General features: G+C 47.8%; 1 protein-coding gene across 1 annotated transcript in view; it reads right to left on the bottom strand.

Annotated features, from left to right (window-relative positions):
• Nucleotides 1-26,227, bottom strand: part of ANO2 (anoctamin 2) — a 342,786-nt gene that overhangs the window by 5,996 nt on the left and 310,563 nt on the right. The window contains exons 21-23 of the mRNA XM_055395798.2: nt 11,785-11,937; nt 11,337-11,389; nt 8,274-8,455 (exon numbers count right to left, since the gene is read on the bottom strand). Of these exons, the coding sequence (XP_055251773.2) occupies nt 8,274-8,455; nt 11,337-11,389; nt 11,785-11,937 (388 nt within the window). The remainder of the gene's footprint in view (nt 1-8,273; nt 8,456-11,336; nt 11,390-11,784; nt 11,938-26,227) is intronic.

Here is a 26,227-nt window from a genome sequence, read left to right as displayed (position 1 = left end):
ATCTTAAAGGAAATCAATCCTGAATATTCATTAGAAGGACTGATGCTGAAGCTGAAACCAATACTTTGGCCACATGATGCGAAGAGCCGACTCACTGGAAAAGACCCTGATGCTGGGAAAGATTGATGGCAGCAGGAGAAGGGAGTAGTAGAGGATGAGACGGTTGGATGGCATCACTGACTCAACGGACGTGAGTTTAAGCCAACTCTGGGAGAGAATGAAGAAGAGGGAAGCCTGGCGTGCTGCAGTCCATGGGGCCGCAGAGTCAGACACAACTTAGCGACTGGACAACAACAACAAAAGTTCAGATTTCAGAATTTTTAAAAAAAAATTCATCCTAAGAATTCAAGTGTATCAAATGTTTTCACTGAGTAATCAGAAGACGCTAATTAAACAAAGAGATCATTAGTTTTAAGACTAGACGTGTCCAGAAAAGACAGAGTGGCCGTTGAACTCAATTGTGGCCAACCCAGTGACAGTGGTCTGTTTCACTTCCAAGCCCAGGGCAGAGAGCGGCCTTGGCAAAAGCATGGAGAGTCAGCAGATGAAGGCTTGATCCCACCCCCACTGTTTCACTTCTCTGTCCTCTAGCAAGCTACCTAATGACCTGATGGCTGGGATCCTCATCCATGAAACGTGGACGTTCCATCTCACAAAGTTGTAACAAAGACCGCTCAGCACACTGCCAGACATGTCAGAGGACCCAGTACATCAGAGCTGTTCTTTCTCCTTTAACGGAAGGTGACTTAAGAAGTACACCTCTTCTGTGAAAAGAGGACGGAGCAGGTACACCCCTGCTCCCAGTTCCTCCTGGCTTTCCAGGAGGACTTCTGAGCATGGCTCAGATGCCCTGAGTTTCCCATGATACTGAAATGAACCAAATAGAGCTGATGCCCAACTGCAGGGAGCTTCTCTTAGGTTCTCAGTCCAGGCAAAGGCACAGAGCAGGCCAGCATCAGGCTGATGGGCAGGAGAGCTTCTGTTCTGTTCCCATCAGCTCAAATGCTTCCCAAAGCCATCCCCTTTCCCCTGGATTTGAGAGCTCTGGGTCTCCCGAAGTCCCACTGGGTGGCCCAGCACTGGGAGAACCCCACATGTGCTCACTTCCTGCATCTGCTGGCCGTGGCTGAAGCTCGGGGTTATAATTTTAGGAACAATTCCCAGATCTCACCCTCATCCCTTCAGTCTTCCTTTATTTTCTTTGAGCCTTAACATCAAGTTTGAGTTCCCTGGAGTCTTGTAGTAAGGAGAATCTTCCAATAATGAAACAACTAGAGTATCTAAAACTGGACTGGAGCGGTTGGGCTCCTCACTAATTGTAAAAACCCGAGAAAGTTATTCCACGTTTCTGGACCTCATCATTCTAACTTCACAGAGCCAACAAAATGTGCATCACTGGGCTGGGTACAAAGAAGGTGCGCACAGACAGCTTTCTCAACCCACCGCAAAAGAATGTGAGTACGTGTGTGTGTGTATTTACGGTCAATGTCAAAGGAAAACATAGTGAGCAGTAAATGAGACGACGCATGTGAGTTTGATTTCTGGAGGCAGAAATGGACACAACAGTTTCTTCTGGGACACAATGACTGGGGTGGGGGCTGAGAAAAGTCTTTTCCTTTACATATACATATGCATACATACATATATATACACATGTACATTTATAAAGAATGACTTTTATAACAAAAACGTTCTTCATTGCAAAAGGATGCAGGACTTCCTAGGGGTCTGGTGGTTAAGAATCCACCTGCCAATGCAGGGGACACAGATTCGATCCCTGGTCCAGGAAGATTCCACATGCTGCAGGGCAACTAAGCCCACGCACCACAACTGCTGAGACTGTGCTCTAAAGCCAGGAGCTGAGATTACTGAGCCCACGCGCCACAACTACGCAAGCCCACATATCCTAGAACCTGTGCTCCACAAGAGAATCCACTGCAACGAAAAGCCTGCGCACCACAACTAGAGTAGCCCATGCTCACTGCAACTAGAGAGCCTGCACAAAGCAGTGAAGACCCAGCACAGCCGAAAATAAATAAAACATTTCTTAAAAAGATCCAATTAATGGCAATATTCAGCGACCCAAACATATTTTCACATTGAGCTTCCAGGAGCCAAATCACAGTGTTAAGTGAAGCAAACTCACACACATTAAGTAAAAGAGGTACAAAAATCAACACTAACTCTTAACTTTAAAAATGCATTCCTACTTTACCTAGATTGTTCGAAAACTGCGAAATAATCATATTGAATGTATACATGACCTAAAGAAATAAGGTCCTATTAACTCAAAATATAGTTCATTATTAGAAAGAGAACCTGTGAAGTGTCTTAAAAAGTTCTATAAATTCATTTTTATGTTAATACATGGGGAAATGACTGAGAAAGGGTCGTGCAAATGTGTCACCAGGGCTACAGCTAGAAAGATGCCCAGGGCTGGGCAGGGCTGTGTGGATGCGGTTTTGCACAAAGTAGAAAAGAAGGTTTGGAGGTGATTTATTCCAAGTCCCCACTTTTACAGATGAGGAAACTGAGGTGCAGGCAGGGAGGAGGGACTCCTGGCTCAGATGCCCGCCTCCCATCCTCACTTGCAGGGTGACTTTGACAGTGACACCTGCCACAGGTCATCACAATACAGAATCACTGCAGCTGCTAACATAATAAACCAAAGGGTTGGTTCTCAACATTCAGAAATGGCTTTTTTTTTTGGGGGGGGGCCGCTCCCTGTAGCATGTGGACTCTTAGCCTCCTGACCAGGGATGGAAACCATTCCCCCTGCAGCACAAGTGCCAAGTCTTAACCATTGGACCGCCAGGGAAGTCCTGGAAATGACTTTTAAAAAAAAATTGTTTATTTTGAATGGAAGGATAACTGCTTTACAGTATTGGTTTGATATCTGCCATACACCAATGTGAATCAGCCATAGGTATACCTATGTCCCTCCCTCCCACCTCCCACCCCATCCCACCCCTCTAGGTTGTCACAGAGCCCTGGTTTGAGTTCTCTGAGTCGTACAGTAAATTCCCATTGGCTATCAATTTACATGTCGTAGTGTATATGTTTCCACGCTGGTCCCTCCGTTTGTCTCACCCTCTGCTTCCTCCCCGCTGCCCGCATCCATAAGTCTGTCCTCTATGTCTGCGTCTCCACTGCTGCCTACAAAATAGCTTCATCAGTACCATCTTTCTAGATTCCATATATATGCGAAACAGCTTTCTAAAATGATCTTTTAGTCATTATACATCAGTGAGTAAATGCATTTCTCAACCCAAACAGTGGTATGTAAAAATAAAATATAACAGTCCCAGTCCAGCAGAAAGTAATGTCTTAATGCTGAACAAGATGGCACACAATATTTTCATACCTCCCAAGCTGCTTAGAAATTTTCCCTTCAAAAAGGGAAGACAGCCCAGCCCACTAGGAACTAACCAGACCCGAGTTGATCTAGTGGCTGATAAAGATAAGCAGAGGTGCCCAGAAAGCTGGCTTTCCCTCTGGTCTCGGGCAGGAGCAGAGGAGAGGCAGCCAGGCCCCAGAAGGAACTCACAGGACCCTGGGTGGGACAGGAGAGAACTTGAATCCCACAGACAAGCCCACAGGCACCACCCAAGGATGCTGTTTCAGGATACTTAGCATCTCCAAACAGACCCCGTGGGTTGGCCAAGCCCAGATGGGTTCCTTGAGCTCTGAGACCCCGGTCCCTGCCCTGCCGACCTCTCTGCTCTCCTCCCACTGAGCCAGAAGCCTGAGCCACCATCCAGACTGTAGGACACAGGGGCCCCTCGACCCTGTTAAATGGCCACTAAGCACGCCCACTGACTGACGTCATGGGGCTGTTTATTGAGCAGCCCTGCGCGGTCAGTTAAATGGCCGAGGCAGACATGGCTCCAAAAATGCTGGGAACGCATCTTGAATGGGCAGTCAGAGACTTGTCCTAACTTTTGCTGCTATTTTTAAGATACCTCTATCCTTGGCGAGACTGGGCTGGAGCCCGAGACCTCAGTTTTATTTGACCACATTTATCTCCGGAGGTCATGAAAAACTAAGAATAAGAAGGGTCATTGAGTTCCCAACACTATCTGCCAGAAAATCAGGGCAAACTCCATTTCCCAGCACGGAAGCAGTTCTGAACGCGGGCTCTGGGGCTGGCTCTGACGCTGTCCGTGTGTCTGTGTTCCACAGTCTCGCTTTCTCCCCATCCTCTTATTTTTCCATTTCTCTTTCTGACAGCCACCGGCAAATCCTGGCTGACAAGGACATCAGTAATTTATGTCTCTACTTCCCAAATTTCCAGAGACTTTGGCGAGCCAGCCAGGTCCCCATGGCACGTGCTGAGCAGGACCCACCTGGGGTGGGTACAGATCTCCATCAGCACTCCTCATCCTTCTAGAAAAGGCAGCCCACACGGTATGCCCGTTTGAGACGGTGTGTGTCTTGATGATACGCTGACCCCGCTCTCCAGGCATCTGTTTTACACTTCAGAGCAGGGCAGCCCCTTATTTCCAGCGTAATCTACTGCTCTTCACAGCGCAGTCAGAGATGACACCCATGAAAAGTCCCTTCGATCCCCGCAGTGGCTCCCAGAGCCGTAAGAGGAGTCCATACACCTCCCATGCCTGCCTGGTCTCTCTCTCCTAGTTCAACCCCCTTATTCCATCTCCGACCACTGAGCACAATCCAGCCCCTATGCGTGGGAAACCCTGTCCTCCCTGGACCCCCAACACCACCTGTTAACTCCTTCCTGCCCATCACTGCTCCTCCCACCCTGCTCACCACCCAGGCCACCTTGGTCCCTCCTGGGAGGGAGTAGATTTAACAGGATTCTCCCTCTGGCCACTTCTGCACTGGACACTGAGGTCCGGGTTAGGTGCGTGGCCTCTTCCTCCAGGGCTAGGAGAGTGTCCTGCAGTCTCCCAATTGCAATCACAGAAGCTCGATTCTCACTGCTCGATTCTCATCTCATTCATCTAGACTTCGTGAGGGAGGCACCGTCTTGCTCCCTATTATATGACCGATGCCAAACCTATCACAAAGCCTCAAAAACAGGTGCACAACAAGGACTTCCCTAGTGGTCTGGTAGTTAAGAATCCACCTGCCAATGCAGGGGACATGGATTTGAGCCCTGGTCCCGGAAGATCCCACATGCTATTCAGCAACTAAGCCCGTGTGCCACCATTATTGAGCCCACATGCCACAGTGACTAAAGTGTGTACCTACAGGCTATGCCCCACAATGAAGAGTAGCACCCACTCCCTGTAACTAGAGAAAGCCCATGCACAGCAATGAAGACCCAGCACAGCCAAAAAATAAATAAAGTATAAAAAAATAGGTGCAAAATGATCCTATGATCCTGGTCGGTACGGAGTAAGATCAAACCAAACTCTTTGAGTTCAATCTATCTTCTGCAGGTACATTTTCTTGACAGAAATATAGAATGCACTTCCTACACACACAGCGAGTTTTAATTCTGCCACTCTATGGACCACACACGAGTCATGGTACCCTTTACTTTCATTGGAGAGAAGAGTTATCAGGGCTTGATGGCTACCTGGAAAGTCCAGAGACTCTGACAGTGGACACAGCAAAGCTCAATGCCATTCAGGTGTGCTAATAATGCCTGGGCTCCTGGGAACCTGCTGTTTTGGCTGAGCTGCATCTGTTCATCGTGACTTCAGATCTCAGAAGAGGAGGGAACGGCCCCCTACTCTGAGACCATGTGCTTTAGATGGAGATCATTTCACTTCCCACTCCCAAGTCTCACAGTGCCAAAGACCATGGAAAGCATCACATTCTTCTGGCTGCAGTGATTGGTTCTGAGTAGGAAGCATGCACTGATCCCAACCAATGAGCTGCAGCAAGACTTTTGCTGATATGGTTGGGAAACAGGTAGAAGGCTTGTTTCCCACTGGATTTGGACCCAGTATAATACTGGTCTATAGTTTCCTTGAAACTACAGTCACCACTGACTACAGTAGAGTTGGAAGATGGAGCAAGATTTGGTTTGGGCAGATTGAATCAAGTCTACTCAACTAGAACTACCCTAGATTTTCAATACAGAGGCATAAAAGTCCCTTTGGGTTTAAGCCAGTTCAATCCACTGGAAAATATATTCAGAGGGTCACTGGAAGATGTGATGATCAAGGGCAAGGTCCCTCTGGATAGACCTTCCAGACCAACTTCTAGAAGGTCTATATGTGCTTCTAGACCAACAAAAGGAACAGCGTTAGCCTTACTTCCCCAGGCAACAAGTCACACTTGTGCTGTTCGCAGTTGTGTGCAGGGGTTGAGGCTTGTGTTCTTGAACCAAGGTCAGTCTTACTTCAGGATCTCTCACTGGAAACCTCTTAGAAAGCTGAAGACTTTTCCAGGATCACAGAGGTTTCCGCTGGCTCCCCTGGTTGCCGAGCATGGGCTCCAGCGAGTGTGGCTCAGTAGCTGTGGTTGTGGCTCACATGTCCTAGAGCACAGGCTCAGCAGCTGTGGCTTAGACGCCCCGTGGCATGTGGGATCTTAGTTCCCGAACCAGAGATCCAACCTGTGTCCCCTGCACTGGCAGGTGGATTCTTAGCCACTGGGCTACCAGGAAAGTTCCCGTGTTCTATTTGTTTAAATACAAGAGGTATGATCTTGGATCAAGTCCTCCATGTACCATCACTTAACCAAGGTACAAAAGGGTTAGAGAATTTATTCCCCCTCCGCTTTTTCCTCTTTCTTTGCCCTTCTCAGGCAAGTAGTGAAGAGTTCTCTGTTTCTCGGCTTCAGTGATCCCTGTGCTGACAGCCTACAAACATGACTTTAACCTGGTCCTCTTGGGAATTTCAGCTTCTCTCTCCAGGAGTTAGACGGAAACCCCCTCTTAGATTTCTTGCCATCATTTTCCACGCAGCATGACTAGGACCAAATTCTTCACATGGATGGCAAAATCAGATTCTCTTAGCATCTTCCCCATCCCTGTCAACAGAGCCACAATTTCCCAGCCTTCTGACATCAGCCCAAACTTCAGAATCGTCCTGACTCAGGCCTCTGGTCCCCAGTTTCATAAGGTATGACATTAAGTAGCTCATCTTCTCCCCCACTCTGAATTTCTTCCAAATTTCCATTCCAGGCCTTCCATGGCTCATGTCTGAATGGTGGAGCACCTTACCCGCCCTCCTTGAGTCCCCTCAATTCTAGCCCATCTTCCACTCTGAGACCAAATTAATTCTCCTAAGCCTACACTTTATCCTCTAACTACCTGGCCCTATAAAAGTTCATAACTTCCTACTGCGTCACATTAAAATTCCTATAAGATTTCAAGGTTTCTCAGTATCTACTTCATCCTACCTATTCAAGTCCAACAACACTTTGGCTTACACTACCCGAGGATTTGCTCTATATATTGCATTTCCTATATTATTCCCTATGTTTATCTCCCAAACACTCTCCTCGCAGACTCCATCAGCTAGCCCCTAAACGTTTATCAAGTACCCTAGGTTCATCCCCACCCCCATGACCTGGCTCATGCTGACTCGACACCTATGATATGCTTTTTGCCCTACAACTCTTCATGGCTCTTCCAAGAAGCCTGCCCTTTCCATTCCAGCCTCTACTGCTCTCCCTCTCCCAAACACCCATGAGGCTCGTGGTCCGTTCTAGACATAGTCATTGAGCAATGTGCAATGTCCTAGAGAGTTCTGCTTTCTTCCCAACCAGACCATAAACCAGACCTTCCCTTGATGGTGAGAATGAACCTATATACCTTTTTGTCTGCTCCACTGTGTCTAGCAAAAGGCACTCAATAATGTTGGTTGATTCATTTAGAGAACAAGCCTATGGTTGCCAGGGGGAGGGACAGAGGGAAGGAATAGTGAGGGAGTTTGGGATGGACATGGACACACTGTTATATTCAAAAAGGATCACCAGCAAGGACACACTGTAAAGCACAGGGAACTCTGCTCAATGTTACATGGCAGTCTGGATGGGAAAGGAGTTTGGGGAGAATGGATAGGTGAATATGTATGTCTGAGTCTCTCTGCCATCCATCTGAAACTATCAAGGCACTGTTAATCATCTATACCCCCCAAAAAATAAAAAGTTTTAAAAAATAAAGTGTTGAAGCCTTCCAGTTAAAAAAATATTGGTTGATTCACTGAAATTGATTTATTGGGATCTGAGGCTTGGGGGTAGGAGACAGAGGCTAAGGAGGATAATGATGCAATTGTAGGTCATCCAGAGAGTTACTTGGACTTGCCGCTTCCAGTCCTCCACCACCCTCCTGCTCCCGATCACCTTACCTGCAGAACTGAACCTCCTGCTCAAACTGGGAGTTCTCGGGCTGCGTTCCCTCCTTCAGCTGGCTGACGTTGAAAAAGGAGAGGGTGTGGTTGACAAAGCCGTGCAGAGTCCCATTGTGACTGTAGGAGTACTGATACACCAGGCGGGGGATGAAGTCGGAGGTGACGGCAATGACAAAAGCCTGGGGGTAGAACCACAAGCACCTGAGGAGTGGTCAGGATGGATGCTGTGCAGGCGGCACAGGTCCATCGGGCTAGGACACTGCCCCGTCCTGGGCTCCCCATCCAGAGGTGCTGCTCTGACTAATAGAATCCTCATCTCTGAGCTCATCTTGCTGACCTACCTGGCTTTTCCATCTTTGACACATGGAAGGAGACCACTGGCTGTCAAGAGAGTGAATTACGACCACTGAAGCAAAGGATGCTAAGCCAGTTTGGACCATTTGGTGAGGGAGGGCATAAACATCTCTGAGATACTTGAACTGATGCTGGCGTTGGCCACACCAAAGAAGAGTGGATGGGGTTTCCCTGGTGGCTCAGTGGTAAAGAATCTGCCTGCCAATGCAGGAGACATGGGTTCAATTCCTGGCCCAGGAGGATCCCACATGTTGCGGAGCAACTAAGCCCGTGCACCACAACTACGGAGCCTGGGCTTTTGTGCCCGGGAGCTGCAACTACTGAGCCCACATGCAGCAACTACTGAAGCCTGGGGGCCCTAGAGCCCATGCTCTGCGACAAGAGAAGTCACTACAATGAGAAGCCCATGCACCACCACGAGCGAGGGGCCACCACTTGTTGCAACTACAGAAAAGCCCACACAGCAACAAAGACCCAGCACATGTGAAAATAAATAAATAAATTAAACTATTTTTTAAAAAAAGGAGTGGAAGACTTTCTGAGAAAATTGTCAGTAGCAATGAGTGTGTGCATGCTAAGTTGCTTCAGTCGTGTCTGCCTCTTTGCGACCCTGTGGACTGTAGCCCGCCAGGCTCCTCTGTCCATGGGATTTTCCAGGCAAGACTACTGGAATGGGTTGCCATGACCTCCTCCAGGGGATCTTCCCAAGCCAAGGAGCGAAAGTGCGTCTCATATTTCCCCTGCATTGGCAGGCGGGTTCTTTACCACTAGCGCCACCTGAGAAGTCCAGAAGGCCATTTAAATGTGATAGGCAAGGACATCGAATGGTCCATTTGCCCCTGAGTAACACCAGAAAACCAGGAACACTACGGCTATGGTTCCACAAGGAACCTCAGTTTTACCACTGTCTCTCAGCGCCTTTTATCCTGTCAGATGATAGAAGTCACTCTCATCCATTTTGCTTAGAAAAAGAAAGACACTGAGGGAGAGGAGTAGGTCTTGCTGGATGAAACACACACACCCGACCTCGCCCCGGGTGTATCCAAGTCCTCTATAAATGTCTGCGGAGCAAGCCAAATGACAAATGAATGATTGCCTGTTTAAATGCAGGAGGACTTTCTGCAAAGAAAATCTTAAATCTTTTTGGCAGGTGTTTATACTGTCCCCAGCACCAACAATCAAAGCTCTTTCAAAAAATGCAGTTTAGGCATTGTTTTCTAAATGTATATGTGAGTGTGCAGGGCCATAGCCATATGTGACAGTGAGAAACACACTTCTAATAATCACAGCTGCAATTAACAGAGCATGGACCAGACATACCTTCATCGTCTCTTTTCATTGCTCAATGATATGATTTGGTGAGACTCTCATTTGCCCCATTTTTTAACAAATAAGAAGTAAGGGCAGGGAAGTAAAGCTTCCAACATTCTGTTGTCTAGCTGAAAAGTGCTTGGTACTCAAGGGCTTTTTCCCGGAAGCATGTGTGCTCAGTCGTGTCTGACTCTTTGCAACCCCATGGAAGGTAGCCCGCCAGGTTCCTCTGTCCACGGAATTCTCCAGGCAAGGATACTGGAGTGGGTTGCCGTTCCCTTGTTCAGGGGATCTTTCCAACCCAGGGGTTGAAGCTGCATCTCTTCCATCCCCTGCCTCGGCAGGCAGATTCTCTACCACTGAGCCACCTGGGAAGCCACTAGCACTAGCACCCACTTCTTTTCCAGAAGCCTCAACCCCCAAGCAGCTATTGATCTATTTTCCAAACGGCACCTGATTTCTCAGCCTTGAGACCCACACTTCCTACATCAAACATCCCATGTGTGATGGGCTGATCCTCTCTGCACACCTCATGCCACATTATGTGTTCTTAGTGGGGAGCCCGGGCAGAGGCAGGGCTTCTCTCCCAAGGGAACGGGGGCCGTGACTTTCTTGCTGTGCGCTAGCTGACTGATCTGGTCTCGGGAGATGGAAGCGGAGACCCTGCCTGGCCACCATCTGTAAGGAATGCAGACGCCAAAGGAGCTGTTGGCTTGGGTCCAGCAGGATTTCCTCTGAAACCTGGACACGTCTGGCAAGGCAGTTAAGGAGGTCAGAGCAGGCAGGACCCCTCTTCTTCCACGTCCTATCTTAAGCAAGCAGCGCCGGAGTCCACAGGGATAATTAAAACTTCACACTGACAACTTGGAGGACGGTAATTAGGAACTGCAGCCTGGGCGATGCTCCAGGTATTGTTCAGGTCCGGAGTAGAAAAAGAAAGGGAAGAGATGGATAGATATGGGGAATTCTTTCCTCGTGATTCTTGGCTCTGAAAAAAGATCTGATCTGGATTCTTAAGGCCAAGGTATGCATGCTGGTGGGTAATTACCTTTATTTCTCTTAGCGAAATGAACGACAAAGCTGCAGAGCTCTGGCGACAGCCTGATGCGTAAGAAGGCGTGTACTTGATAGTAACTGGAGGGGCTAAATGGCAACCCACTTAAGTATTCTTGCCTGGGAAATCCCATGAACAGAGGAGCCTGGCGGGCTACAGTCCATGGAGTCACAAAGAGTCAGACACGACTTAGTGACTAAACAATAAGAACAACTGTATTAATTAGAGCCTCAAATGGAAGAAGCTGGGAGGTAACAGAACTGGTTTCCTGTCCTGAAGACCTCAGCTCCCCTGGAGAGCCCTTCCCACAGAGAAAAGCTGTCAGGAACGCAAGCACTTACGTTGATGATAACAGAGAATTTGCCGATGCCGGAGAGGATATCAAACCAGATCCCTGTTAAGACAGAAAGAGAAGGGCGTCTGGCTCCCTCCCACCCCCAGCCCAGTGATGACAAGGCCGCAGCCAGAGTGACGCTTTGCAGGCAAGTTACCAGTGGAGCTCTGCCGGGGCCCCCAGAGATGGGCTTGTCTGGAAAGGCTTAGGGGCAGCCCTGTCTGCAAAGCTGGGGGCCAGTGTGTGTGTGTGTGTGTGTGTGTGTGTGTGTGAATCATCTGGCCTCCCAGCATCTGAGAAGAAGAGGATGAGGGGGCTCAGAGGAGCTGATAAAGCAAGAGATGCCCCAGTATCTGGATGCCTGACATAGTGGGAGGGAGCCAGCCTAGGAGACAAGGGAAGGGTCGGAGGGAGGGGATGGGGAGGAGCGGCATGGCCTCTGGGCAGGGGCATACCAATATCCTTGGTCCTCACAGCATCTGGCCGTCTCAGCTCCGTAACGAACTTCTTCGCATCCAGGCGCACTTCAATGACGTTGTTGAGGAGGGCGAACACAGGTGCCAGAGGAAAGGAGGCCACGAAGAGGGTGACAAAGCCAAACTGGATGACTACGAGAGAGCACGGCACAAGAGGCAGCAGGGGTTAGATGTATTTTGCCCAGCGGCACTGGCCCTGTCTTTTCTGACCCAGATCGCTTGTCCTCCTTGGGCTCAGGCTCCTTTTCTGACCTGCCCCACAGCGGGGGCATCTGTCTCAGCACCTGCAGGCCTAGGGGTCAGTGCCATCACTTGGGTGCAAAGCTCTGTTCCGGTGAGAAGACATGAGAAAAGGATAAATCTCGACTCCTTCCTTTCCCTCACCTTGTATCTCCAGTCACTGATTCTGCTCACTGAACTCAGGGGTTAACAAACTTCTTCAGCAAAGGTCTAGATAGTCAATATATTTTTTTAATGGAACTTTAGCTGATTCACAATACGGTGTCGGGTATGCGGCAAAGGCATTCAGATACACATATATGGTGGAGGTAGTTTAGTGACTCAGTCACGCCTAAGTCTTGCTACCCCGTGGACTGTAGCCCGCCAGGCTCCTCTGTCCATGGGATTCTCCAAGCAAGAATACTGGAGTGGATTGCCATTTCCTCCTCCAGAGGATCTTCCTGATCCAGGAATCAAACCCACATCTCCTGCATTGCAGGAAGATTCTTTACCAACTGAGCTACGAGTGAAGCCCATACACATGTATGTACATGTGTTTCTATATATATACACATATAATTTCTAAGATTCTTTTCCATGACAGGTTATTATAAGATGCTGAATAGAGTTTCCTGTGCTCTACAGGAAGATCTTGTTAGGTATCTATTTTATATATAGCGGTTTGTATGTGCTATATGCGGAGAAGGCAATGGCAAGCCACTCCAGTACTCTTGCCTGGAAAATCCCATGGATGGAGGAGCCTGGTGGGCTGCAGTCCATGGGGTCGCTAGGGGTCGGACACGACTGAAAGACTTCACTTTCACTTTTCACTTTCACACATTGGAGAAGGAAATGGCAACCCACTCCAGTGTTCTTGCCTGGAGAATCCCAGGGACAGGGGAGCCTGGTGGGCTTCCATCTATGGGGTCACACAGAGTCGGACACGACTGAAGTGACTTAGCAGCAGCATGTGCTATATGCAATCCCAAACTCCTAATTTACCCCTTCCCTGACACTCTCCCCTTTGACAAGTTTCTATGTCTGAGAGTCTGTTTCTATTTTGTAAACAAGATCATTTGTATCATTTATTTAAGTGTTTTTTGATGTGGACCATTTAAAAAAATCTTTACTGAATTTGTTACAATATTGCTTCTGTTTTATGTATTGGCTTTTTGGCTGCAAGGCATGTGGGATCTTAGCTTCCCCACCAGGGATCAAACCTCCACCCCCTGCAATGGAAGGTGAAGTTTTAACCACACTGGACTGCCAGGGGAGTCCCTGTATTACTTTGTAGATTTGACATATGAGATATATAATATTTGCTTTCTCTGGCTGATTCACTTCACTTAGTATGATCATCTTGAGGTCCATCTATGGTGCTGCCAATGGCAATATTTCATGCTTTTTTATGGCTGAGCAGATAGTAACTGTTTTTGTATGGTCTGGTCATGTGACTTTGCCTTTGCAGAGTGAAAATAGCTGGAGCCAAACATGGACCAACGGGCTTGGTTATGTTCCAATAAAACTTTATTTACAAAAGTAGTAAATAAAGTGGGCTGGATTCATTTGCTGACCCTTGATGTAACTTGAAAACAATGTCCTACTGTAGCACGGGAAACTATATTCAACTTACTGTCATAAACTATGACAGGAAAATATGAAAAATAATATATATATATATTTTATTTATATATAAAACTGAATCACTGTGCTGTACAGCAGAAATTAACACAAAATTATAAGTCAACCTCACTTCAATAAAGTAAACTTTTTAAAAAATCTCCCAAAGTTGGCCACTTCTTGCCCTATCTGTAGTCACTGCCTTATTTAGAAAGTAGATTCATTCATCACATGTGTACCGAGAGCTCACTAAATGTCAGGCACGGTGCCAAGTATTTAAGGAGGCAAAGGTCTGGACCTGCCTTCAAGGAGCTGGGTGTGAAGCAGAAGACAGAAATGTACGAAGATGTGCGAGGAAACTCGATGCGCGCCAAGAGAGAAGAATGTACTAGACAAAGTGGAGACCAGAAGAAGAGAGCTCAAGCCTGCTCAGGGTAGGGACCGTGCGGAGTCTCCATATGGACACGGAAGCTTAGATTTGAAGGATGTGCTGTCCCTGCAGGCAGAATGCGTTAAAGACAGCATCCCCCCTCCCTTCCTCTCTGGAATCAGTGCAGGAAGAGGAGTGGAGGGAGCCTGTGCCAGTCAGATGGCTGTAAGCGAGTCCAGGCCCCCATCGCTTTGCCCTGGGCAATTGCAACTACCTCCTCCTACCTGCTTTCCTGTAACAGGAGACCCTGGTTCAATTCCTGGGTTGGGAAGATCCCTTGGAGAAGGGAATAGGCTACCGACTCCATTATTCCCGTACTTCCTTGGTAGCTCAGACAGTAAAGGATCCGCCTGCAATGCAGGAGACCTGGGTTTGATCCCAGAGTTGGGAAGATCCCCTGGAGGTGGGCATGGCAACCCACTCCAGTATTCTTGCCTGGAGAATCCCCATTGACAGAGGAGCCTGGCGGGCAACAGTACACCGAGTCTCAAAGAGTTGGACACGACTGAGCAACTAAGCACACACATGCTACATCTGTCCAGCCCCAAGTCTCCAGGAATCCAAGACTATCACCTAACCTACTCACGAGTCTTTCTGTTGGCTCCTCTCTGTCACTGGACAGAATCCAGATTCCCTATCTCGGGACATAGGTACTGGATTATCTTCCTTCTCCAACCAGCCTCCCAGCACCTCCCACAGCCGTGATGCTTCTGCCTTCCAGGACCCTGAGCTCCTCACCTCCGGACTTCTCCCTGAACCCCTCAGCATCTCCCTTCACTGGCACACAAGCACTCATTCTCCAGCTGGCAAAAGTCTATGCATCCCCAAGAACAGCCAAATGCTATCTCCTTAGAGAAGTCCATCCCCACTCTAACAAAGTGGTTGCTCCGTTATAGCTGCCACTGTGCACTGCTGTGATTGATCTACTTGTGTGCCTTTATCTCCTGAAGGCAGGGCTCCATCCCTTGGAGGGGCTCAGTACAGATCTGCTGATGCAAAGTTAGACCTGAGTCTCAAGAAAGTCAGTCTAATAAGACTTACCTAGGGCTTCCCTGGTGCCTCAGTGGTATACAATCTGTCTGATGATGCAGAAGACATGGGTTCAATCCCTGGTCTGAGAAGATCCCACATGCCGTGGAGCAACTAAGCTCATGCACAACTACTGAGCCTGTGCTCTAGAGCCCAAGAACTGCAACTACTGAGCCTGTGTGCTGCAACTACTGAAGCCCGCGTGCCTAGAGCCTGTGCTCCCCAACAAGAGAAGCCCCAATGAGAAGCAGTCCATATACCCCAACTAGACAGTAGCCCTTGCTCATGGCGATAGAGAAAAACCACACAGCAATGAAGAACCAGCACAGACAAAAATATATAAAATTATTAAAAAACACCTCCCTATTAAAAAATATTTTATTTATTAATTTATTCAGCTGCACCAGGTCTTCATCGCAACATGCAGGATCTTTAATTGAGGCATACAAGCTCTTAGTCGCAGCTTCTGGAATCTAGTTCTCTGACTAGAGAACTGGGCACCCTGCATTGGGAATGTGGAGTCTAGTCTTAGCCATTGGACCACCAAGAGTTCCCTAACTATTAAGGCAAGTTATTAACCAATTATAAATTGAGAATAATAAAAATACCCACCCAGTAGGTTGACAAGAGGGTAAATAATATTGCATATATAAAGTGCTCACAACAGTGTCTGCCACTTAATAACTGTTCAGTGATACCTGTCCTGTGTATTGTTAGTTCTCCCTGGAGTACAGATGGCTGCAATGTATCCTGCATATGCGCACCTTAAATAGACACATATTTAAGGAATAAACACTGAATGCGAGTCAGAGGCCTCACTTCCAGCCCTGGATGTGTTTTTCACAAGCCCCACGTCCTTAGGCAATTCTCTCTGTTTCACTGGGCTCCTACATCTTCATGTTCAAATTGAAGAAACCACTTTAAATTCCCTTCGGGTCTGATTTGCCATGATGCTGTGATTCCCATTCTCTTGGAGAACCTTCAAGATTCTAGGATATCCACGTAAAGAAAGAAAAACCAGGGGCTTCCCTCGTGACTCAGCGGTAAAGAATCCTCCTGCCAGTGCAGGACATGGGTTCGATCCCTGATCCAGGAAGATCTCACATGCCTCAGAGCCACTAAGCCCATCTGCCACTGAGCCACTGTGCTCCAGAGCCCAGGAGCCACAGCTACTGAGCCTACATGCCTCAGAGCCTGTGTTCTGCAACCACAAGCCACCGCAATAAGAAGCCTGAGCACCTCGGTGAAGATTTAGCGCTCATTCACTGCAACTAGAGAAAAGCCCACGTAGCAATGAAGACCTGGCACAGCCAAAAATTAATTTTAAAGAAAGGAGAAAAACCAGGATCCAAAGTTAAATTAACAAAATGAAATAAAACTAAAGCAGAAGTTTTGAGACACAGAGAATGCACAGAACTTCACCAGCACACCTGTTTTGGTCTGGCAGTTTGCTTGGGCCATGGTCAAGGGCTATGGCTCTCCCTGACCTGGTGTGCTATCCTAGCCATGGTCCATGATGCCCAGGGGATTCCCCACAGGCCCTAGGAGACCAGCAGCTGCCAGTTAGTGACAAGACATACCAGAACGCACAGATTTGTCTAGGTCAGGTCCTTGAGATGAACAACTGCCTGGCTAGCTTGCTGGCTGAAAGTGAAAGTGAAGTCGCCCAGTTGTGTCTGACTCTTTGTGACCCCATGGATTGTAGCCTGGCAGGCTTCTCCATCCATGGAATTTTCTAGGCAAGAGTACTGCAGTGGGCTGCCATTTCCTTCTCCAGGAGAAGAAATCTTCCAAAGCAAGCTTTGGGAGCCAGCTCCAAATGCAGGGTCTATCACATCCCTTAACTCAGGCTTTGCTGAGGAATTCACTTTAGAGTCAGAGGTGGGGTGAGGGCAAGTAGAGAGTGGAGCGGGGTGGAATTAACAAGGAAAGCAAAACAGATGTCAGACTAGTTTTCTGAAGCCTGTAAAATGCATGGTTGTATTTAAGTATATAGATGAATCTGTCCTTATTCCTGGGGCTCTAAGTTAGTCTCCTTGGCTCTAAAGAGGTCTATTGAGGTGATGTTTGTATGAGTGACTTCCTCCAACAGAACTGTTTAAACTCTACAAAGCCCCCTAGAGGACTTAGCGTGGGGGCTGATGGGGGAGAGACGGGGTGGATTACGTTTAAGAGACTGTAAACTGATACAGCCTGTCCTCTCCATGCTCATGTGAATGGCACTCAGAAATCCAATGTCCTTCCTTCCAGGATCTTAGGAAAAGTCCAGGCTGTCCACTTCCCCGGTTTCCTCCCTCATGAATTCCCAGGGCAGACGTGAGCCGTCTCCTCTGAGGGGGCGGCCCTGACCTTTGCATCTTCCCTTTCACCAGCTCTCCATCACCAGGTGTCTCAGTCCTAGGTCTTGGGCCTACTCGGTGCAAATCATGCCGAGAAATGATCCCAACCCCACACCGGTCTCTCCTCTTGCCTTTACCAGGCATGTCTGTGTGTTTTACACTGGACAACCTTAAGAGGGTGAACTCAGCAAAGGCCAGTGACGCCACCACCCCATCCCTCCTCTGATGCTTCTCCAGGGTGTCCTGGGGCCAAGAGAAACCACCCTCTGAAGACGTTCCATGGCCACAGGTGTTACCGGCTTGGACTGGGTACACGGCCCATTTCCAGGAATCCACTGAGAGAGGCAGGAACAAAGAGGAAGCTTTGTTTCATCTTGGGGAGAGGAAAAAAAAATGTATAAAACCATAACCCTCTGGCATACAAATGTCAATTCCAAGACTTGCTTTTAGTTGTCAGAGGCCTACGCGCTGTATCAGATGGGCAGCCTTCTGGGGTCACTTCAGAGGACACAGTGATACCAGCCTTCAGCAACACCAACACCGGCTTCTAAAAATAGCCAGCCTCCAGGAGGCTCGGAGCAGGGCCGGAAATCCTCAGCACTCTGCATAATAGAAGCCAGGCTGGCTCCACCAATAACAGATTAGACCTGGGCCAAGCCAATTAGGGAGGAATTCATAAGTTGATTTTCAACAAAATCTCTACAAAGCCTGCTGGCAAGTGCTCCAGAGATGCCTAGAACAGAAAGCCTCTAAACACAAACCCCATTGGTTTTCTCTTCTCAATCCCCAGCAACCAGTCTCCTTTGAAAATATGTAGCTATAGCCCTGTGCTGCCTGATGCAATTAAAATCTTGGCCTTGATTACCTGGGCTTAGGTTAAAATAACAAGGAGGAGTGGATTACACTCGACATTGTCCAGGAAGGACATTTCAGGACGATCGGCTTAAGGAAGAAATAGTGTATCAGTTGGGATAGAGTGGACCAGCCAGGACTGGTGGGAAAGCTCCTGACGGAACACAAGCTGTTTTTCATTTACTCTAAATTCTTCAGTGAACATAGCTACCCTTCCATCACACATGCACACACATCCTCACACACGATACCGCCCAGATCTTTGCTATGGCATTCAAGACCTTTGAGATATGACCTGAGGTAGTTCTGCAGACACACGTGCTCCCCACCCACGCTCTGAGCTGACACTGAGCCACGGCACTTGGAGACCGAATCTGCCAGCTTTCCAAGCCTTTCAAAGCCATTCGGACTTCCTTACATTCACCACATTTCCCATACTCCTGAGCCTTGGTACCTGCCACGGCAATCTATCACTTTCCTCCTCGTCTTGTCTGTTGGACGGATTACCGTTTCTATTTCAGGTTCCACTGAACCTCCTCCGTGAAGGGTCTCCCCCAGGCCACGCCCCATCCCTCCTCCAGGCAGAGCTGGGCGCCCGGGCACCTCTCCTCCCCATAATGCCCTGCACACGTCCCTCTCCTTGCTTCTCTGACTTGCGCCCTAACCACAAGCTCCTTTGAGATCATGGACGTTTTTGATTCTTCCGAGGCCCCGCCATTTCATGTGGCATCCTTCCTGTAGTAGATGTTGAAAGGTTATGTTGTTTCATGAATATGAACTTAATGTCACCAGCTGTAAATACAAAACAAACACGAAAGGAGGCAGACGGCTGAAATGTGTGAATGGAAATCATTGTGCTTAGTGACGGGGAGGCAGAGGGGCCATGAGGTTCTAACATGGTTCTGACACATCCACACGGACAGCCTCAGCTCTGTCACGCACACAGAAGGCTTTGAAGAAAGTCGACTGTAAAAGCCATCAGGAGAGTCTAATTCTAAAGAAAATAACTATAGCTTTCTAAAATACTTTCTATAATTTAGTAATTGCATAGTATAGTCAGTTTAAAGGGATTAAAAGCTGGAGGTTTAAGAATCTTCCCTGTTGAGATTTCACTGGAGGTCCGGTGGTTAACACTCTGTGCTTCCAATGTACTGTCTGGTTCCAACCCTAGTGGAGGAACTAAGATCCCACATATGGTGAGGCTGAAAAAAAAAAAAATGCTCCCCATCATGACCCTCTAACAAGCAATGGAAGGAAAAGACTCTGGAATATGTTGGCATGAGTCTGTCTCCTCACTCAGGAGGTGGTCACTGAAAAGATTCAGCTAGAAACAGCCCATGAATATAAACACTTAGGTAAAAATAAAGCATGGGAAGGTCATCACTGTTTATTTCATCAGCCTGCATTTCCAGACAGTGTCCAGTGATCCCTGTCCCCTAAGGACAAGGGAAGACAACTGTGCTCGGCACTCAGTGTCTGGGGCGAAAAAGATTTGCAAGTGTTGATGGACCACATAAACACGAAGAGCTAGGAGAAGGCATGTGAGCGGGTTTCTCGGAATGGACCTCTATTGCTTAGGAAAATATTAAAAGTCTCGACAGCAGAAGCAGAAGAAGGCTCTCAATGTCCATCATCCATTACTTATGCATTCATTCACGAGTTCATCGGACAAGCATCTACTGGGCACAGTCCAGATACTGAGCACCATGCTCACTGCCAGGAAGCAAAGATGAACAGATTACTGTGTCATGTCTGATTCTTTGCAACCCCCTGGGCTGCAGCATGCCAGGCTACTCTGTCCTTCCAAGAGTTCACAGGATATAGTGGAGAAGATGGACATGTAAGCAAAAGCTGGCTATGTCTTAGAGTCACACTTTTAAGGGCAGCATTAACAGAGCACAGTACCAGGGCAGGAGTAACTCACCCTCCCCAGCAGGAACGTGGAGAGACTCACAACCATTGAGTTTGACTTGAAGAACAAGCCAAAGAGACCTCTGAAGGTTTTCTGTATGTTTGGTTGATTAGTTAGTGTTACTTGCTCAGTCATGTCCCACTCTATTCAACCCCATGGACTATAAACCTGCCAGGTTGTTCTGTCCATGGGATCTTCCAGGCAAGAATACTAGAGTGGATTGTCATTCCCTTCTCCAGGGGATCTTCCAAACTTGGGGGTCAAACCTGGGTATCCTGCATTGCAGACAGATTCTTTACCATCTGAGCCACCAGGGAAGCCCCTGGTGTGTTTGGTAATTGAGGTCTCTCTTGCCGATCCATTCATCAAATTCACAGACTACTGAGGAAATAAAGACAATAATAGGTCCAATTCCCTTTCAATCTCCAAAGGATCACCTGGGGTTTATATAAGGCTGTTGCTAAGCAAGTTCAGTTGCTAAGTCACGTCTGACTCTGCAACCCCATGGACTGCAGTAGGCCAGGCTACCCTGTCCTTCACAATCTCCTGGAGTTTGCTCAAACTCATGTAAGCGATGCCATTCAACAGTCTCATCCTCTGCTGCCCCCTTCTACTTTTGCCTTCAATCTTTCCCAGCATCAGTCTTTACCAATGAATCAGCTCTTCACATCAGGTGACCAAAGTATTGGAGTTTCAGCTTCAGCATCAGTCCTTCCCATAAATATTCAGGGTTGATTTCCTTTAGTACTGACTGGTTTGATCTCTTTGCAGTCCAAGGGACTCTCAAGAGTCTTCTTCACCACAATTCAAAAGCATAAATTCTTTGGCACTCAGCCTTCTTTATGGCCCAGTTCTCATTATATATATATATAATATATATATATATATATATATGTATGTATGTATTTCCATATATAATGGATTGGACTCAATTCAGAAACCCTGGAAGTTGTAACAGGAAAGACCAGCCTTGCAGTCATGGCTTAAGTATTAAGAGTCTATTGCCTACAAATCAACACAGCACCAGGACAGATCAGTAAGGGCACGTTTTATTCGTTTCCTTGTGGTTAAGACAGACTCAGTCCCCACTGTTCATCATCCCTCGTGAATTGTGAAACAGCAATTCCTCTGGATGAAGGTGAAGGACCAACGCCTTTCTGAGAGTTCTGCTCCTCATGAACTCAGAGTCTGGCTATAACAGTCAATCTCAGGTTGATGCTAGGCTACATACCAGTCCATAATCATCCCTCTTGGCTACCCTGGAAATAGAGCTTAGGGTCATGGGAGTCTTCAGATGTGAACTCCACTGATGGCCATAGAAAAAGGCAGGAGAATTTGGTTCTCAGACACAGGGGGCTTAAAGGACAGAAGACTATGGTCTTCTGGAAAAATCTTCCCATTTCTCCTATCTTCTATGAGAAAAACTCCAGACCCTCAGAGGTCATGGAACTTCAACCAACAATTCCTAAACACCCACCATGTGCAGGCAGCTTGCTCTACTGTTCATAAAATAATCTCTGGTATTAAGTATTATTATCTCCACTGTACAAGTGAGAAAACAGACTCAGAGAGGTGAAATAATTTTCCCAAGGCCACACACCTAGAAACTGATGAAGCTGGGAAACAAAGATAGTTTCTGATGCCAACGGAGGAGGTCCTTTCACTGCACAGAAATGTAAATATTCAACCCTAAAGTTACAGCATTTCTCCCCCCCTCCCCGGCACCCCCCACCTCAGTTACTCTCAAGAATCTTAGGTTTCCTTTGGAGGAGCTTCTCCAATCTGATTTCTAATCTTTTTGTCAGAGAATGAACTTTTATGAACACCAGCACCCTTATCAATCTGTACAGGTGTTTTCCCCGCGCAGGGTGTCTTCACCACATATGCGCGTCTTCTGTTGGGGGGGCACACTGCAACTGAACTTGACATTTTCTGTGCCATTGCTCCATCTGCCATGCATTCGTGGCACCTAAAAAATCTTACATCAGCTTCTTAAAATTAGAGAGCATTGAGTTTCTGAGCTCTTTCGATTTACTTCTGATGTTCAGAGAACCACTTGGTGAATTTCCAGCTAAAGTTTATTGAGTAAACAAATGAAAGGCTTAGCCAACTCGAGCTTGTTTACTTTTTCCATCTCCAAAGTGGGAAGTGAAGGCCAGTTACCCACGCGTCCTTCCTCCACTCCCCCATCCATTTATGCATCATCTATCTTCCCATCTACCCATCCAGGCAGGGGTGATGCAGTCAGTGAGGTGGAAAAGCAATGAAAACAGTCAAGATTAAGAGAAATTTCCAAGCAACAAATCCCCAAGGACCTTTATTTACTTTATCCCTTTGTCCTTATATCTTCTTAAAAGGTGAGGGCAAAGAAAAGAACACATATGTAAGTGTATGGAGTTATAGGAAAAAGGAAATAAGAAATAGACAAAGGAGGGAGACACAAATACACAACCTCTAAGGACCCACAACTGGGCTGCGGTTGAGCAACGAAGTGCACTCTTAGCTTGGCTGATGGTAAGAAGAGAAATGGGAACACGAGCAAGTTCTCAGTATCTTAACCTAAAATACTGCTTCCATTCACTCCCTCCCTCCCTCATTCATTTCTCAAGCATGACTGGGCATCTCCTCTACATCAGGAGCCTTCCAGGCATGGTATCCAAATACACCCTTGCCTTTTCTCTTAAGTCTTTGCGGAGAAAGGGGCTCCGAGCACAGACAATGAAAAGCAACGTGTGCTTCAAAAGAAAAGGAGAGACATGACCTGTGACTCACCCCCTTCCCAGAAATACCGGAGTGTGGCCCTGGATGCTGCCTGAACTGTGTTTAAATTGCATTTGGAGAAGATGGCAAGTACCTGATTATCCAGTGGGATGACTCAGTTTGTATAAACAGGATGGCTCCGGGAAAGGAATTTCCTGGTTCTCGGAGCCACTGCCTTGCAGCGCACACACTTGGGGTTGTATGACAGAATATGCAGGCTTCAGCGCTGATGTTGGACTGGTACCCTGGAAATTTTCATTGCTTACAGCTAAGGCAGCCTTGGGACTTGTTTTCTACATCAGTCTCTCTTGGAAACTCGGAAATTACCCAGTGTGGTCCCTACTGTCCATGACTAAATAATATGAGTGTTGGGAAGAATCGCGGATGCCGCCTAAGTCATTGCTCTCTCTGAAGCCTCCTTCCCTTCCACACTTTATAAGTGGCCATGTTTACTTGACCATTTCCACAGTGGACTACTCTGTGATGCTTGGAACCAGCTCTTCCCATTGTTCTTTATTCTCTGGCTCATTTGCAAGTCACTGAGACTCTGGGATATTTGTTATGAAGCATAACCATATCAGGAGTTGACTATTACATGGGGTATTTTGCCTGGCCTATCCAGATAATTTTACAAGTCCATCCACTTGTATTGCTGGATAAGACCTGCCCTTAAGGGGATAGGATTCCCCTAATTAAGAACTTCTCTGGTAGCTCCCTGGTAGAAGGAAATGGCAACCCACTCCAGTAATCTTGCCTGGAGAATTCCATAGACAGAGGAGCCTGGCAGGCTACAGTCCACGGGGCTGCAAAGAGTCAGGCATGACTGAGCAACTGTCACTCACTGGTAGCTCAGCAGGTAAAGAATCTGTCTGCTATGCAAAAGACTCGGATTTGATCCCTGGGTAAGGAAGATCCTCTGTAGGATGAAATGGCAACCTACTCCAGTATTCCTGCCTGGAAAATCCCATGGATGGAAGAGCCTAGTAGGCTACAGTCTACGGGGGCACAAAGAGTCAGACATGACTGAAGTGACTCAGCACTCACGATGATAAGAATGGGCTTCCTTGGTGGCTCAGCAGGTGAAGAATCTGCCCGCAATGCAGGAGATGAAGGAGACCTAAGTTCGATCCCTGGGTCAGGAAGATCCCCTGGAGGAGGAAACAGCAACCCACTCCAGTATTCCTACCTGAAAAATCTCACAGACAGAGGAGTCTGGGGGCCTACAGTCCAAAAGGTGGCAAAGAGTTGGATACAACTGAGCGACTAAGAATGTATGCATGTATCTCCTAATTAAAAGCACCTCAAAATAAGTAATCTTGGCCCCTGAGGGGAGGGGAAGAGGCAGACTGTTTCAGCTAAATCAATATAGCCAGGGTGTCTGGACAGCTTTGAAAAATGGTGATGTCTGGGAACTTCCCTAGTGGTCCAATGGTTAATGCAGGGGGTGCAGCTAAGATCCCACATGCCTCACAGGCCCAAAAAACAAGATATAAACAACAGGAGCTATATTGTAACAAATTCAATAAAGACTTTAAAAAAAGAAAATGGTGACATCTGGAGAATCCAATTGTCACCTTGTCTTCAAGTTCCTCAATAGAGAATCATCTCTTTCATTCTTTATTCTTCGTCCTTCATCTTCAGATATTTATTGAGTACCTACTGTGTGCCAGGTCCTGGTGACTAAGACACAAGCCTCTCCCTCAAGAAGCTCACATCACAGTTTAGTGAATAACATGAAACTAGGCCATTGGCCTTCAGCTGTGTCACTTACAATCCCATAGACAGAGGAGCCTGGCTGGCTACAGTCCACAGGGTCGCAAAGAATCAGATGTGACTTAGCGGCAAAGCAACAGCAACAATTTGTTTGATAAAACAGTGGTAAGACTTTATCAAGAGGTTCTTTTGGAACGTGTCCCCAAACTCCACTTAGAGGATTAAATTCCAGTCTATGTTTTTATGCCAAATTTCCATGCTGTCGAAGTCGAAGGCTGCAAGTGTCCAGAGACTTTCACTAGCTGCTCTGAAAGCAAAGAAAGGATTTCCTCTCTCGTCAGGGCCCTGAGGAAAACCCCACAACTGGACTGGGAGGGGTGTGCAGGCAAGGAGCTTCGAAGCCCACGCCGGGGTTGGGGACCAGTTGGGGACGCTGATGATTAATGTCACGGCTGCTCCTGGCCCCAGCATTCTAACCTCTGCTCTGAGCCAGGGAGGGGGGATTTACCTTGAAGTCCTTTCTAGTAAGCTCTTCAGGAAAAGGGTTTGATATTGGAGATTCCCTGGAAAGCCCGCCGCTCCCCTCACAGGTTTCTGCAGCCTAATCCCTCACTCTCGGGTTTCTCTTTGTCTGGAGCCAGCCCATCCCCACCACCAATCCCTAGCCGGCTGCCCCCAGACTCCCGGCTTCCCCTTCACCTACAGGCCCCTCCCCCAGGCCTGCTGGGCCACAGTTCCAGCTCCATTTAGAAAAAAATACAAATATAATACATCTCTCGCGGAAGCCTCCCTGGATGATGACCTGCCTCACCATTACAACTGGCAGGCCCTGAGTGGGCTCAGCGCGCTTCCTGTCGGCATGGGTGGTCCCAGGGATCACTGGGGGAGGAAGCTGACAGCTGAGTGCGGGGCTAGGGATCACTGTGTCGGGCCGCGCCAGAAGCAGCGGGTAGCTTTGGTTTCACGGCTCTCATTTCTGTTCAAAGCCCACGTCAAGGGTCTTTCTGGGATTGGGGACGTCTAGCCCATCAGGAAGAAAAGGGGAAACCCACTCTGCCCCCGGCCCCCACAGTACCGGATCCCACGGGTCCTAATGGGACTCTCCTGTGGGATGGTCTGGAGACAGGCTTTGGCCTCAGTTTCACTAATGGGGCTTCAAGGTGACCTGAAGCCACCTGGAGCAATCTCTGGGCCTCTTGGTTTTGAGATGTACTATCCAACGGGTATGAATGGTCTAGGATGTCAGCACTGGAAGGGACCTTGAGATGACTCTGGTCCAGATAAGGGGCCTTCGGGATGATCTAGTCCAGGTAAGGGACCCTGGTAGGGTTACCTGGTACAGATAAAGGATCATGGGGTGACCTGACCCAGGTCAGGTAACCTGGGGGTGACCTGGCTTGAAAGTCTTAATTCTCATGATGACATTCAATGAAAGACTATTCTGCACATCACCCAGCTCCACTGGGGTAGCGAGGTTTTGTGCAGAAACCTCCCTCCTCTCTCACTCAGAACTGATCTAGAAGCATGAGAAGCCGAAGGTGATACTGG

The sequence above is a fragment of the Moschus berezovskii genome, chromosome 6 (genome assembly GCF_049115385.1).
Source record: "Moschus berezovskii isolate FMDL1 chromosome 6, NW_MosBer_1.0, whole genome shotgun sequence".
NCBI classification, from domain to species: domain Eukaryota; kingdom Metazoa; phylum Chordata; class Mammalia; order Artiodactyla; family Moschidae; genus Moschus; species Moschus berezovskii.
This window is presented reverse-complemented; position numbering and strand designations above follow the sequence as displayed.